General features: G+C 54.0%; 1 protein-coding gene across 9 annotated transcripts in view; it reads right to left on the reverse strand.

The window, feature by feature from the left end:
* The window catches only part of herc2 (HECT and RLD domain containing E3 ubiquitin protein ligase 2), a 39,039-nt gene continuing 23,494 nt past the window's right edge, over positions 1–15,545 (reverse strand). For all 9 annotated transcript variants that reach the window (XM_078108717.1, XM_078108716.1, XM_040183417.2 and 6 more), the window contains exons 51-91: positions 15,322–15,430; positions 15,102–15,241; positions 14,684–14,874; positions 14,490–14,595; positions 14,285–14,376; positions 14,028–14,203; positions 13,558–13,669; positions 12,998–13,079; positions 12,680–12,914; positions 12,424–12,601; positions 11,874–11,955; positions 11,490–11,661; positions 11,265–11,409; positions 10,928–11,153; positions 10,645–10,819; positions 10,350–10,536; positions 9,507–9,650; positions 9,236–9,427; positions 8,989–9,142; positions 8,638–8,745; positions 8,422–8,553; positions 8,149–8,307; positions 7,952–8,070; positions 7,381–7,506; positions 7,145–7,300; positions 6,737–7,051; positions 6,288–6,502; positions 5,833–6,010; positions 5,582–5,743; positions 5,131–5,222; positions 4,914–5,053; positions 4,470–4,657; positions 4,197–4,394; positions 3,818–3,901; positions 3,488–3,629; positions 3,213–3,407; positions 2,955–3,067; positions 1,761–1,951; positions 1,573–1,678; positions 1,247–1,459; positions 1–658 (exon numbers count right to left, since the gene is read on the reverse strand). In XM_078108717.1, coding sequence (XP_077964843.1) covers positions 386–658; positions 1,247–1,459; positions 1,573–1,678; positions 1,761–1,951; positions 2,955–3,067; positions 3,213–3,407; positions 3,488–3,629; positions 3,818–3,901; positions 4,197–4,394; positions 4,470–4,657; positions 4,914–5,053; positions 5,131–5,222; positions 5,582–5,743; positions 5,833–6,010; positions 6,288–6,502; positions 6,737–7,051; positions 7,145–7,300; positions 7,381–7,506; positions 7,952–8,070; positions 8,149–8,307; positions 8,422–8,553; positions 8,638–8,745; positions 8,989–9,142; positions 9,236–9,427; positions 9,507–9,650; positions 10,350–10,536; positions 10,645–10,819; positions 10,928–11,153; positions 11,265–11,409; positions 11,490–11,661; positions 11,874–11,955; positions 12,424–12,601; positions 12,680–12,914; positions 12,998–13,079; positions 13,558–13,669; positions 14,028–14,203; positions 14,285–14,376; positions 14,490–14,595; positions 14,684–14,874; positions 15,102–15,241; positions 15,322–15,430 — 6,503 coding nt within the window. In that variant the 3' untranslated portion in view covers positions 1–385. The remainder of the gene's footprint in view (positions 659–1,246; positions 1,460–1,572; positions 1,679–1,760; positions 1,952–2,954; positions 3,068–3,212; positions 3,408–3,487; positions 3,630–3,817; positions 3,902–4,196; positions 4,395–4,469; positions 4,658–4,913; positions 5,054–5,130; positions 5,223–5,581; positions 5,744–5,832; positions 6,011–6,287; positions 6,503–6,736; positions 7,052–7,144; positions 7,301–7,380; positions 7,507–7,951; positions 8,071–8,148; positions 8,308–8,421; positions 8,554–8,637; positions 8,746–8,988; positions 9,143–9,235; positions 9,428–9,506; positions 9,651–10,349; positions 10,537–10,644; positions 10,820–10,927; positions 11,154–11,264; positions 11,410–11,489; positions 11,662–11,873; positions 11,956–12,423; positions 12,602–12,679; positions 12,915–12,997; positions 13,080–13,557; positions 13,670–14,027; positions 14,204–14,284; positions 14,377–14,489; positions 14,596–14,683; positions 14,875–15,101; positions 15,242–15,321; positions 15,431–15,545) is intronic.

Consider the following 15,545-nt stretch of genomic DNA (forward strand, 5'->3'; position numbering starts at 1 on the left):
TTTTTGCACTTGAATTTATTAACAGAAATGTATTAACATTGAAAAGCAGGAATGAGACCTTCTGTGAATACATGGCACGATCATATTATGTACATTCTTTAGGGACACTGTGGGGGGGGGGGGGGCTTCAGACGTTAAGTTAAAAACGTGTTTGTGGACAGAAACAAGTGTGATTCTACGGTCCTGTTGTACACATACCAGAGGGAGGGGATCTACCACAGTGCTTATAAGGTTTATTTAAACTGCAACAATATACACAATCCCATGTGACACAACGATTACACGTGCAGCTCAGTGCACACGTTTCCCCCACAGACTTCCGGTGTCTTGAATGAATGTGTGTGTGTGTGTGTGTGTGTGTGTTAACAGGCTGAGATGATCGCCCTCAGTGCCCCGTCAGGTAGTCCTGGGTGGAGTCCGAGGCGAAGGAGTCGGCGTCTTCGTTGTCCGAGTCCTCGCTGCTGTCGTCGGCGGCCGGCTCCCCGGACAGCGCGATGCGGGCGTAGTCGTCGGTGTCGATGGACTTGCAGAAGTGGATCGCGTATTTGAGCTTCTCCTCCAGCACCTGTTTGCACGAGTACCTGGGCAGCTTGAGCAGGAAGAAGCAGGTGTAGGACTCCGGCAGGAAATGGTCGGGGGGGTTGTACTTATCCAGCACCTGCAGGGGGACAGACGAGACGGCGCTCTAAAGGGACTCTGGAAGCTGTTTGAGGGCCGCGCCGCGCGGAGGCTCCATGCAGACCAGCCGCAGCACGCCGACCTCTCGGCTTCAGACACGGCGTTAGTTTCTCGTAGGAGTCTAACACGTCGCTGAAGGCTCAACAATGTGTTCATGTGAGACGTTGGCAAACTTTAAAAAGCAGGCAGCAACCGTGGGTTCTTAAAAAAGTGACGTCAAAGCTTCTCTATTAAAGCTGCATTCTGTGCAGTGACCAGCAGGGGGCGACTCCTCTGCTCCCATAGACGTCTATGAGAAAATTACTCTACTTCTCTTTATTTATTCCCTCAGTAAACATTGTAAACATGAGTTCATGGTCTCAGTCTCTAGTTTCAAGTCTTCAACACATCATGACGTTCATTTAGTAAATGATGGTCCATTTAGAGTCAAACAGACCATAAAGCAGAGGATGCTTTAGGGCGGGGCTACACGCCAATTGACAGGTCTCTACATCACTCCACATTCCAAATATGGTCACTTCCTGTTCACTGGCTCACTAGTTTCAATGAGGACTTTCTAACTTCTTACCTGCACAACAAAGTCCCGCCCCCGGAAGTCGGCGATGGTGCGCGGCAGACGCGTTCGCCCCCAGACGAACCTCAGGAAGAGGGACCTCTCCGTGTTGGAGAAGGACTCCATCACCTCCCAGAACCACTGGATGAGCGACGACGTGGGCTCCACTCCTTTATACGTGGCCACCGACTTCAGCAGGTGGAGCGGGATGTCCGGGCTCCCACACACCTGAGGGGGAGGGGGGGGGGGGGGGGAGGGGTTAGAGTCTCTGTAAAAAAAAAAAAAAAAACAGGACACAGCAGGGGGGCAGAACCACCACCGCACAACTTGCTCTCACTGACCATGGTCTCCAGTTCGTATCCGGTGAACAGAGACAACAGGGGGACGGGAACCACGCGGGCCATCCCCTCGCGGACCGCCGACACCTGCTCGTCAAACTCATGGAGCCTGGAGGGGGAAACCGACGGGAAGTTCAGGCATTGGGACACAGACCGTGGGGGGGAGGGGGGAGGGGCCTCATGACTCTCACCTGTAGTTAATAGCCAGGCGGACGTATTCGGCGCGGTTCTCCAGCGTGATGTGGGAGTACTTGGAGCTGAGCTGGATGTCCTGCCCGCTGGCGTTGGGCACCGTGAAGGGGAGGGTCATGGCCTCGAACTCCTCGGCCGGGGCCTCGTTGTCCCGGATGTACATCAAGCCGGGAATGAAATCCTTATCGACCTGGAGACGTAGGAAGGAGGACGTTACGTCAGACACGTGTGAGAACTTACAGACTACTTGTCCTCTGTTACACATCTTTATTGTCCGCTCTGGGCTCCTGTAGATTCCATCGCTGTAGTAAATAATCCACTTAAATATCACACACTGTTCCTTTAGTGTCCCTCAGATACCCAGAAGGCCCTTGGCGGATTCGTGTATTGACGCACTCGGCTCCTCGTCACGTACGCTGGACTCTTTTCCCTTCTAACCTTTCTCATCTCTCAGGGGCACAAAGCGCGAAACAAGAGCCGCTTTGTGAGGGAAAAAAAAGGTCTTTTTCTCTCCCAGCGACGGTCCAGGAGCTCATGATCTCAGCGCGAGGAAAGCAGCGGACTCAGGACGCGAGTTTCTCTGAGGAGATTACGGTTTAATCGCAGCAGGAATGTGTAGGAATGTGTTCTCTCTGCAGGTTGTAATGCAGATCATGAGGGCTTTGTGCTACTTAGTGTCTGACGGCAAGAGACCTTCCTCGCTGGTAGCTCGTACGGCGCTTTTCCCAAGAGGGTTTTCTTTGAGGTCAAACTCTGCCAGACAAAGCGTGTTTCGGGCACGTCTGGGGTTTCGGGCCGAGGCTCCGCCCCTTAGTTCACCTGCTTAGTGTCGCTCGATTCCTGATGGATCACGATCATGTTGATTTGACCCCAAAAGCGACTCAGGACTTACGTTGATGTTTCACACGGATATTTATGAAAGGGGATTTTCCTGTGAATCCGTTCCGACCCCTGCAGACCGTAAGAGCAGAACAATACGCAGACGGGCCTCAATTTCAGCAGAAATCCACGATTGACCAATTAAAAGAATTTGTTCCCAGACTCTCCCGGAAAAAGAAAACCCACCGACGTCGATTAGCACTGCGACAACCGCCACGGCAGTTAAACCCGCATGGTTTATGTAACGCGTAAGTGACGCTTTAGAGATTCCGTTTACGGCCCGCGGCTTCGATCCGACGGGTCCGCGTACGCACCTCGCTGAGGTCGGCGATGGTCAGGTTCATGCCGGCCAGCTGCTTCCACACCGGCTCGGCCAGATTCAGACTCAGAGGGCTCCCGGTCCGGATGGCGATGCCAAGGAGAACTCCTGCAGAAGCAGCGAGCAGGAGGTCAAACAAGGAACGCCACGTGGCGCTCTGCTGAGACGACGCTTGTCACAGTTTCGAGCTGAAAGCGCAGCATTTGAAAATAGACTCGCGCGTCTCTTGTCGGGTGCCGGCGGCGGCTCGTACCCAGGAAGCGGAACATGCTCATGTGGAGCGGCGACTTGGCCGCGGGGTTGAGCAGGAAACAGTCCCTGTTGGCGCCCGACTCGTCGCGGCCGTTGGGCGTGACGATGAGCAGCGGCGTCAGGGCGTTCTGCAGCTCCTCGCACATCTCGGCGATGGACTCGCTGTAGCCCCCGCCGCAGTCGTCCACGGACTCCCCTGGGACCAAAGACAAGCGAGAGGCGCGTTCTTAAAGAAACAGCGAGGGGCGGCGGAAGAGATGGGCGACGCGAACACACCCACAAACTTGACCTTCCACACTCGGTGGGGGAGCAGCAGGCTGTCCGGGCTGAACGAACTCATCTTGGCGCACATCTGGCCGAACACGGACTTGGTTCCGTCGGGTCCCGCTAGTCCGCCTTTGCTACGGGAACGCTTCACCTGCGCGGCGGCGAAGAAGAACAAAGAAGAAGAGATTAAAGAGCTTGTTTCTGTTATGCGTTTAATTACTTCCTGTTGGGTGGATCATCCTGGACATGAGGGGGAGGAGGAGCAGACACACTAATCCCCTTATGAAAGACATCACATGTTGCTACGGTAAGCGTGTGACAGACGTGTGCATTTCCTACCTGTATGCGGTTGAGCTCCACCACGGGTCCGTGCTGTCGGTCCCTCACCATCGTGGCTTGAACCACCTTCCGGAACGCGGCTTCCTGTTCGCAGACAATCAAGATTTAGATGAAGGAGGAGATGTCATCTTATTCCTCGTTATTCCGTGCATACGTTTGCCTCACTACTTCCTCTCGCAGTGATGCCAGAACATGAGCAGAGGTCACTTAAAAAATGCTAAAATTAAAATCCATAAAAACTGCAAAAGTCACACAAAGTGCTCTTGGCGCCGATAACGATTGTCCAACGCTTCAGAGTCTAAAAAGGTTAACGAGACGGTTTAATGTATCGGCTCAAGTGGGAATAATCCACCGGCCGTATTCGGTGTTGCTGCCCCACCTTGCCCTGGGAGATGAGGATGCCTCGGAGCGTGTCGAAGCCCACCGGGGGTCCGTGGCCCGTCTGACCCAGCCGACCCTCCAGGTCGAACATGGGGATACACGGGCAGAAGAGCTCCGAGATGTGATGCAGCAGCAGCAGCCGGTTCCTCAGGGCCATGATGGGGATCTCCTGCAGGTGGTTGTACTCCATGGGGACCTTGAACACAGCACCCAGGCAGTCAGAGCGTCCGCCCGCAGCAGCTTTACTGCCCCCTGCTGGAGAAGTGGGTACCTGAGCCGGCAGCTTCCCGGCGTTGGTGGGCTTGCTGGTGGACCAGGAGAGGGTGTGAGCCGATCCGCAGGCCACCCGGTTGATCTTCTTGCCCTGAAGCGCGGCCACCAGCCGCGGCCTCTGGATGGCGTTGGTGGTCCCGTCTCCCAGCTGCCCCTCGTCGTTGTCCCCCCATGTGTAGACTTCTCCTGAGGCCAGAACACAAGCACAACGCCTCCCGGTGAGGCTACCGGACGCTTCCCCTGAAGATGACCGCATTCTGAATACCATTAGTTTTTATTTGTCACAGCAGACTTTAGTGGGACGACAGGGACACATCTGGATGGACAACAGTTCATGTGGCGTGTAGACAGATGAGTCGGAATAGCAAAGAGGAATATTAGGTTGATGTAAACAACAATAACCCGAGTGAACACGACGCACACACAATGCGGCGACGCTTACCGTCCTCCGTGCAGCACACACAGTGCAGCGACCCCGTGGCGATGGCGATGACCTTCTTCCCCTGCAGCCCCTGAACCTGCCGCGGTCGCCGGACGTGGTCGTCGGAGCCGTGGCCGAGCCGGTGGTAGTCTCCTTTCCCCCTGAGAGACGGCACAATGCGTCAAGCACCGCAGGGACAACAACAGCAACAACAACAACGACGAAGGGGAGGGCGCACCACGTGTACACGGCTCCAGACTTAGTGAGAGAAACGGAAAACTGAGAGCCGCACTCCACTTTGACCACGCCGAGGCCCGTTAGAGAATCGATCTGGAAAACAAGACATCGATCAACCTCTGGATGTTTAGAGATTAGAACGTCATTGATTTAACCTAATTAATATATATATAAAATATATATATATAAAATATATATATTTTGGCTAATATTATATATATATATTATATATAAAATATATATTATATATATATATAAAATATATATTATATATATATATATATATAAAATATATATTATATATATATATATATATATATATATATATATATATATTTTATATATATATATATATATATATATATTATATATTAGCCAACAGTAATATTTCTCAGTATCTTCCTGTATAAAAGAACCGCTTAAAGAAGTGAAGCTCTGTTGAACTGACTCACCTTCATGGGGATTTTACAGCCGTCACTTCCTCCGCGGCCCAGTTTGCCGTAGTCCCCGTCCCCCCAGGACCAGACCATGTCATCGTCCGTGAGACAAAGCGTCTGGGCGTCCCCGCTGCCGCAGGCGACGTCGATGACCCGGTGACCCTGCAGTGCGTCCACCTGGACGAAGCCGAGGAAGCCGTTTAACCTTCAGTGCTCTATGGGAGCCGGGTTGGGCGGGGGGAGGGAGGGGGGGGGGGTTCACTCACCAGTTTGGGTTTGAGCTGGTCCTCGCTGTCTCCGTGTCCCAGACGTCCGTAGCGACCCTTCCCCCAGGTGAAGAGCTCCCCGCTGGCGGTGATGCAGGCGCTGTGCGCCCCTCCGGCGGCGACGTCCACCACCTCCACCCCCCTCAGGGACTCGATGACGCGAGGGCGGTCACAGGGGCTGAGGACGAGAGGGGTCGTGGTTACTATAGAAACGACTTTGACTCTGACTGGAGAATCAGTAGGAATCAAAAGCTGAATGATCGATGATGTTGTTTCTTTACTTTAACAGAAAAAACACGCGACTCATTTAATGCAAAACAACTTTGCCGTGAGGTTTGATCCCGTACAGCTTTTCTAAACCACTACTTCAACACGGGCTTTGAAACCCTTTAACGTGACATGGACTCATGATGTCGCCCGTGTGTGGGTGCGGACGCGTTCCGTCTGATCCGGACCTTCGGTTCCCGTGACCCAGTTTCCCGTCCTCGGCCTCTCCCCACGAGTAGACCTCTCCCTCGGAGGACAGCGCCAGGCAGTGCTTCCCTCCGGAGTTCACGGCCACTTTGCGGATGAAGACGTGCTGGATGGACTCCAGCAGAGTCGGCGTGGACACGGACTCCGTGCCGCCGATCCCCAGTCTGCCCCCGGCGCCGTATCCCGTAGCATACAGCTGAGGGTCCAGACAAAACGCGGATTAACATCATCATTGCTGACGGACACGTGGATCCCAGTCATGTGAATGTTTAACGCTAACCGTCATTGCGCCGCTTTATGACATCATTTGTGTTTTTCTAGTGTCTGTATGGGTTCGTTGGGGGAGCTAGGAACGTTAGCTAAAGCGCTAACGGGCGCGTTCACGATGCGTTCAATGCCGTCTGTCGCTTTGCGTTAGAGAGAGGCGGACCTTTCCGTCGGCGGTGACGGCAAACAGAGTCTGCTCGCCGCCGATGAGCTGCACCGGGCGCAGCGTGGCGAGGGCTTCGGTGGGGGTGGGCACTTTGACTTTGGCCCCCTCGATGCCCCCCAGCTGACCCCTGTGGTTGTGGCCCCAGCCGTAGATGGTGCCGCTGCCTCCGGCCGAGAGGGTCCAGTCGTCCGGCCGCCGGTTCATCCACTGCACGAGCTGCTCGTCGTGCTCGCGCTTGAACAAGTCGTGACTCTCGTGGAGGCCGTTCATGCTCTCGTGGTCCGCCATCAGCTCGCGGATCTTCTTTGTGACCTTCAGAGCGGGACGATTAGCAGCGGTTCTCGCGTTGACGCTCCATGGAGGTTAAAAAAAAAAAAAAAAAAAGGAAAGCGTCCGCATGCTCACCTCGTCCAGGAAGGCTCTCGGCAGGGAGGTCCGCTTGTCCAGAGACACGGCGACTCTGGAGGCCGTGCAGTAGCGGCGGAACCACGCCCACTTGTGGGTCTCGGCGCAGCAGGGCAGCGCGTCGAGCTCAAGGTCGCAGGCGAGAGCCACCAGGACCTGAACGCAGCGTTCAAATGAGCCTCACGCATCACGCACGCCACGGGGGGGGGGCATTGTGTTGGTGGGCGGAGGCGTACCTTGAAGAAGGGACTGTGCAGCAGCTGCTTGCCTCCTCTGACGATGGGGTCCTCGTACTCGTACTGCCTCTGCAGAGCCTCCGGGAGCCCCTTCACCAGGGCGGCCAGCGCGCTGCCCGTGAAACTCTGGCAGGAGAAACGGTCAATTAGATGGAGGGCGAGAGAAGAAGTGTTGTGTTATATGATCAAGTGGAAAAATAAAAGGTTTTAGCAGGAAATCTTCTTATTTAATTTTTTCAACCGTGAATAAATAATCGTCTTTTTTGTTCATGATCTAAAGAGAACCAGGAGCATTTGTGTTTTCTTCCAGTAATTCACTTTCTCTCTGGCGCATTATATTCACAGAAAACGTTACTGATCAATTTGAATGGATTGTTTTAAAGACGACTGTTTTGTCGAGGACGAGCAGCCGTGGAGGCAAACAAGGAGGATTCCAACCCGCATCGCTGATTTAAAACAATACACATACATTGATATGTTAAGCAGCGCATTTAACGCATTGATTTTTCTTCTGATCTTCATTGCATGCACGCAGGAGAACGTCTCCGCTGTAGGATCACGTGGTGCTCACCATGGAGCGAGCTTCGCCCTCACTGTCGCCCAGCAGCCGGTTGATGTTGATGGACTGACCGTACTCTGTGGTCAGAAGCTTCCGAAGTCTCTGCAGAGCCCACATCCGGTGTCCAGCAGCTACATGCACATTACCACGATGAGCGCAATGGGGAATAGCAAACGATCATCGTGGCGCGTCATGGTGGACCACCGTACCTAGTGCGCTCAGCTGAGCACATGCAGCGAGGGAAGCAGCGAGACGAGGCACGATGCTCCTGTTGGAGGCAAAGTTGAGTCTGAAGTCCAGCAGGCAGGTGACCAGGTCCATGGAGGGGCAGGACAGGATGCAGCGGTCAGACAGCAAGTCTTTGGGCCCTGAGGACACAAAGGGAAAGGCTCAGTGTCGATCCGTGATCAGTACCGACGCCCCTCGCGGTTAAACACGCATGTTACCCGCCAGCATAAAATGTGTCGGTGGATGCGGCTCACCAGCAGCAGGCATGATGGGGTAGACGGTGAAGCGCCAGCCCCACCCGTTCACCGAGCCGTCGCTGGTGAACTTCCACTTGAGTTCGTCTCCGGGGATCCTCAGCTCGCTGGACCAGTCGGACCACTCGCGGCCTGCAGCGCACAGCGGCGTGACGCCACGATTATTTGGGAACAGACAGCATTCACTCGCCGGCTGTTTGGTCCGTGGGTGCTCACCCGATCTCACGGAGACGATCCTATTGGCTCCGTCCATGACGGTCAGCGGGTCGTGGCGTCGCTCGGTGGAACACTGCCTGTCGAACTCGATCCGCAGACCCTCGGCGCCTGCCAAGCGGGAAAAAAACGAGAAATGTGGTCCGCATCAGGTCGAGTCGGGCTGCACCAAATGTCCTGCTCTTTAGATTTAAAGCTTCTATTGAGTTTCAACAATGAAACGTATCACTATTTAAAAGGGTCTGTGTGCGTCTGTGTGCCTCTGTGGAGGATGTGCGAGGATGCTTTTGACTTAAAGCTTGAACAGAATTGTTGGTGCAGCCCTACGAAAGCGTAAAAGCTTCCCCTCGTTACCTGGAATCTTCACGGTGCCGCTGGTGGAGGTGTCGTCCGTGTACGGGTGGCTGCTCTCCACGACCACCGGCTGGGAGGACAGGCGGCCGCTCTGCGAGTCCGTGGCAACGTCCTCCAGCTCGGTGACGCACAGCTCCAGCAGCATGTCGGCCACCTGCGGGGACACGCGGCGAGAGACCAGAAGACGTCGTCAGCGGCCGTCGACCTCGCCCTCGGAACCGGGAGGCGAGTCGCAAGCGGCAGTCACCTGAGGATAAGCGGTTCCCATCCCGGACAGCACGGCCGACAGCACCTCCTTGCCCTTCTCCCCGGAGCGGCAGGACACGGCCAGCTTGAGCAGGTCCACCATCACGCGCGTGTCGTCGGGCACCAGCAGACTGGTGAACTCGTCCAGGTACTGCGGCTCCGGACCGACCACTTTGCTCTGGCTCTCGGAGTCCTGGGTGGGGGGGAGAGAAGAAAGGTGGGAGCGGCCCGAGGTGGCTACGCGTCGGGGGGGGGGGGCACGGAGGACTCACCTCTTTGGTCTTGGTCATGGTTTCGGCTATGATGCTGGCTGCTCCGGGGTCGTCGGTGACGGGGATGAAGGGACGCGAGGAGCCGCCGCAGGTGGAGGGAGTGATCGCCGAGGACGGGGTGAGGGCGTCTTCGGACGAGGGAGCCTGCTCACGAACACAGCGACACACACACACACACACACACACACACGACACGACACACACGACACAGCTGTGGTCAAACCGCAATAAACATGCGTCCAGCAGTTCTAATTATTTATGTTATAACTTGTCCTCTAGTTTATTGTATCGTTTCAAAGTCGACTTGAATGAATTAGTTTATTCATTCTTAAATAGGAAACCAGACTCCATTCTCAAAAACTGTTATTTTGCCTCCCAGAACGCAGCAGGTTAGTGAGTTTGTGTCTTCAGACTCAAAGTGACACAATAACACAAACTAACTAACCAGCAGAAGCCGCTGTGGATCTGCTACTTTCATTCTGAGGTACGATGACTGTTCATGCATCACCTGGTGTCTTCGTAGAGACCAAAGAGAACAGCTTCAGTTCCGTCGGAAAGATAGCGTTCACTTGAAATACTAAATACTAAAATACGTCCACAGCAGAACTCTGATCTGTCTGCCAAACACTGACTGTGAAGAACCTCAAACAAACACCTCGACATCCCCTTAAGGATTAAAAATGTTTGTACGATAGAAAACTGTATTTATGATCAACTCCCTGTGAAAGTTTTCTTTTTCTTGGACCCAAAGCTACTTTGCTGAAGGCTGCATTTGCACACGTGGTCACGACGGGAAGAGGATGCGCTCTGCAGGTCAGCACAAAATACAGCCGTGACCCTCACCTCTCCCTTCTTGTCCTGCCAGGGATTGGGGCTGACTCGCTCCTCGGCTTCAGGCAGGACAGGAGGACCCTCCTCTTCGCTCACGCTGGAGGAGGACGAGGAGTCTGACGGGGGAACGGGGGAGCTGGACGGACACTCGGCCGGCAGGATCATGCTGGCTGGCATCAGAGCGCCGACCACCGCGTCCCTGAGGAAACGGCGACACCGACGACAACGACCAGCAGCCAGTCAGCTAGATGAGCGCGTCAGAGCGAAAAATCTTCCCCCGACAGTCCAAACCTCCTGCAGAACGCACCTGGCATACATGATCTGGAGGGCGGACAGCACGTGAGACAGCGCCTGCTGCTTGGCAGAGTTCCCGTCCAGGCTGAGGAGAATCTTGGCCAGCGAGGGCCGGTTAGGCTTCACGCTGCTCTGCCCGCTCAACTTGTTGTTGACCGCCGACGGGGAGTCGCTGTCCGACTGGACACCTGCAAAGAAGGACACCGAGACAAGGACGTCATGTATTGTATAATCGATATATTCATTATTGCCTTAGGGGCAGGTGATCTGCGGCAACGGGCTGCAGGGAGCGTTACCCAAATAGGAGGCTCCCAGGGAGTCCCTGGCCGTCTGGAACAGCACCGGCTCGTGAACCGAGGGCGTGGTCACGTCCACCGTGGTCCAGGCCACGCTGTGGGAGGAGCCACAGGCCACTCGGGTGATCTTCTGGCCCTCCAGACCCTGAACCAGCGTGGGCTTCCTGTTCACTGTGGTGGTGCCGTTCCCCTGCTGGCCGTGGTCATTGTCGCCCCACGCAAACACCTGACGGAGAAGCAACAACTGGACTGAAGACTTTCCGTCGTGTTTGAGAGCCGAAGTCACCGACTGGGGGAAACTGAGCTGATGATTCGCTACTTCACACCGCGGCCGCACCTGTCCGGTTTCCGTAACAGCCAAACAGTGCAGCGCTCCGACGGCGACGTGGACGATCCTCTTCCCCCGGAGTCCCTCCACCATCTGGGGCTTCCGCACGTGCACGTCGGTGCCGTGGCCCAGCCGGAAGTAGTCGCCCTTTCCCCTGTTCGGGAACACGAGCCAGCCGTGAAACCTCCGGCGGAGGAGAGCGGGGCGGCGCGGTGCAGCCGCGGCGTCACTTACCAGGTCCACACCACCCCGGACTTAGTCAGAGCCAAGGAGAACTGAGCGCCGCACTCGATCTGGCAGACGGCCTGCCCGTTCAGCCGCTCGATGTTCTGCGGGATGTTGCAGCCTTCGCTTCCACCGCGACCCAGCTTTCCAAAATCGCCGTCGCCCCAGGAGAACACCAGCCCTGGCAAAATGACACGCAACGTCTGTTAGCGAGCAGAGAGCCGAACACGTCCGTCTGATTGAAGAAACTGTCACTCAAACAGGCCACAGAGGAGATGTTTTACTATGGTGATCGGAGCGCTCGATGTCCGTCTGCCCGGAGCTTTATGTTTCACACACACAGCATTACAACATGTGGGGATCCCTGGTGCTACTAGAAAGGAAGAGAAATACCTTCGTCAGTGAGGGCCAGCGTTTGTGCATCTCGGCTCCCACAGGCCACCTGCACGACGCGATGCCCCAGAAGCACTTTCACCTGGAGGATGAAGTCACAGCAAGTTCATGAACAATCTGCACGTTCACAGCAGTGAAACTAATAGTACAGCGAGTTATGGATGGAAATATTAAACAGATTAAATAATAAAAAATATGTTCTATATATATATATATATATATATATTAGATCACTTTAATCATCACTTATCTAACCGGTTTAAATTTTTGGAATATTTAACTCATTTAAAGTCATTGGTTTTATTCATGAGCCCATAACGAGCTAAAAGCTAATTACAAGTATTCATGTCTTCAGGATTCTTAACTTTGCCATAAATCACCACATTTGTAATCACCATTTCCTTTCTTCATGATAACATTTGCATATAAACTCAATGAAATGGACAAATCGATCAGATAACAATCGATATTACCCACTAAAGAGCTAAATGACAGATGGCATTACTCATTCATTAGTTTTCAGCCTCTGTGTGTATTTATTTTGCCGTACCAGTTTCGGCCTCAGCTGGGTGGTGTTGTCGCCGTGACCGAGGCGGCCATATTCCCCCAAACCCCAACTGTACAGCTCGCCGGAGGAGGTGATGGCGGCGCTGTGAGAGCTGCCGCAGGCGATGTCTCGGATGCGCTTGGTCTTCAGCGCCTCGATCAGCCGAGGTTTGTCACAGTTCCTGAGGAGGGAAACGCGGACTTTTCTTTAACTGCGTCTTCGGGCGGTGATCCACGGAGCGCGGGGAAACGCAACCTACATCCTGCTGAAGTGGCCCAGCTTGCCGTCGTCTCCCTCCCCCCAGGAGAACACCTTCCCGTCCACGGTCAGGGCCATGGCGTGGCGTCCCCCGGAGTGCACGGCCACCTTCTTCACCACGTAGTTGCCGAGCGCGGTGATCTGGCGGGGGATGGGGATGGTCCCGCTGGAGAGGCCCAGGCCCAGCCGGCCGTTGGTGGCTTCCCCGCACGCGTAAATCTTCCCCTCCACCGTCACTGGGCAACCGCAACACAGCGCTCAAACACCCAGAACGACTCAGAATGAAAACTCGGATGACTTTTTTTCGGGAATCACCAACCTGCAAAGAGGCTTTTTGAACCACCGGCTACTTGCACCACGTTGAGAGCAGAGAGAGTTTCGGAGAAGGAGGGAACCTTGATCTGAGAAAAGACAACAACTACAGTGATGACCGATGACGATGCAGGAAGTCCCGTGTCTCCGTGGTAAGAAACCTGGGACCCGCCACACTGTTATGTTACAGAACTCCTGCTAGCAGGAGACAAGCTAGTTAGCATTAGCTTCTGCTTGGCTACAGAGCCGAGCTAACAGCTACCAGTTGTGTTTCATGTCAAAAAATGTAGAATTGGTGGATTTTCCAAGACTAGATCCTTGATTACGTTTTATTTTTTTCCACCAAACAAATGATCAGGAATTGCCATCTGATCAAAATCGTATTAATACCCGTCCCTGGTACTGAAGTACTAGCAGTGACCCTTCCACTACAAACATCTTTATACTTAAAGCTTTCATTAACGTTAGCTGGATAAACCCTTTGCTCTTATAGGCACAGCTCAGATTTAATCTTCATGAAGAGGATCTGAGGCATCATGTCTCGGGTCAAACACACACAAGCTGCACCTTCGAGCCCTTGAGTCCTCCCAGCTGGTCCTTGTCATTCAGCCCCCACACAAACACTTTGGTCCTGATGGCTGCCGAAGACTCCAATCCTGAAGACTTCTTCCGAGCGAGACTACAGGAAACACACAGAGAGGTCCTTCATCTTCATGCTCTTGTCGTGATGAAGATTGAGATAAACACAGCTGGATGATTCATTATGTTAAGGTGACTACAAGGGGCATTTATCAAATGGAAGTGGTGGAGTTTCTGAGCCCCACGGCCCCTGTCGAGTACCTCTCATGTACTGCAGGAGTCTTTCCCTCCCAGTCCTGGTCCTGGTCCTCCCAGGCCTCCCTCCCAGAATGTGACCTTGTCGCGCCAACGGCGAGCATTAAGAAGAACTATATAAAAAAACCTTCGGCTCTCCCGATGGTCCCGTTCTGCGATCCTATCGACCTTCACAACACGGAAACACTCGGCGCCTTTGTCACCTTCCGGTGGCGGTTTTGTCGTCGTCCTCTTCCTCGTTGTCAGACGCCAGGAAGGGGACGGTCGCCAGGTCTTCGTCCTCCGCTCTGATGCGTCCGACGATGCAGAGCCCGTGGATCTTGCAGTCGATACCGGAGCTGCGGCACTGCTTGATGGCGACCTCGATGTATCGGTGATACTGCAGGAGGAAAGACGCCGTTGTTGTGATCGCGTTGGCGTTATTACCTTATTACAGCAGGAGTGGATGTTGTCAACCAACCTCGGTGCAGTCGCTCAGGAGAAGGACTGTGGTGTCCGTGGGATTGATGTTAATCGTCTTCAGCTCCACTAAGTTGTTCAAAGAGCTTCCGCCTGAATAATGAACGAATGATTAAGAGGAGTTCCATCCCGATACCAAAGCCGTATTCAGTAACCGTAAGAGGAGTCCAGAGTGACGCAAACAGGTTACATTTGATTTAACTTGCCTGACACCACCATCAGGGAGGGCATGTAGCTGCTGTCCGCTGGATCCACCACCATCTTCAGCCTGTGCACCAGGACGTCCGGATAGAGCTCCACGCGGATCCAGTGCTGCGGAGAGAAAGAGCGACGGAACCGTGAACTAAAAGCCAGACTTAAAAAAACAAGCCGTTCAGCGCTGGAAGTTCCGGTCTCGTGCCTTTCCCTGCGAGCCGGACGACTGCCAACACTGGTCGCTGCAGTCGATGAGGCGCGGCGCCTGGTTCACGGAGGACGAGACGCTGAGGTTTTTGACGGCGCGCGACCAATCGTCGATCAGCATCCCGCGCTGGCTGCTCGGATGCTTCTTCAGCTGCTTTCCTGAGCGGCCGCAGAACACTGGCGACTGACCTGAATGGAGGCGAGACAAATATCCTCACTAACAGTTTGATGGCGTATTGTACAACGCGTTATGAAGTCAAACCGCTCATCATTCATCTCTAGTATCTATCCAGAGATGCTATGAAGCATCGGAGGTTGAGACCTCGTACGTCACCGCCGCTCTGCATGTGTGAAAAACGCCTGCAGGGCTTCAGAAACATTGCGGATGCATTCTGGGCGAGCGTGCGGCGACTCACCCGGCTCGTGGATTCTGCCAAAGGAATGTCTGGGGTTGTGTTTGCGGTTCTTGAAGCAGCTTTCACAGAAGTCAAAGTCGTCACAGTTCCTGCATTTGAATCTGGGGCCGTTTATGGGGAACATCTGGCAGCCGTCGCACCTGCGTGTGGACGACTCGTTGAGAGCGGTGGCGTGTTTTAAAAAAAAAAAATCAGACACAAAGCTCGGGCACACTCATACCTCACTCCAGGGTGAACACTGGGCACCAGTTCCATTTCAGACAGCAGGCCGGTCCAGTGGGACTGCTGAGGGAAGTCGACTATCACGTCCTTCCCGTTGGCACTGAAAGCTACAAAAAAAAAACATGCAGGAGAAGAACAAACAGAACAAATCAATCATTGTTTAACATTTGATCAGAAACACAAGGTGCTGCGAAAAAAAAGATTCACTGGAGCTGTGAGTTT

Source organism: Gasterosteus aculeatus, chromosome 8, assembly GCF_964276395.1.
Source record: "Gasterosteus aculeatus chromosome 8, fGasAcu3.hap1.1, whole genome shotgun sequence".
In the NCBI taxonomy this organism is placed as follows: domain Eukaryota; kingdom Metazoa; phylum Chordata; class Actinopteri; order Perciformes; family Gasterosteidae; genus Gasterosteus; species Gasterosteus aculeatus.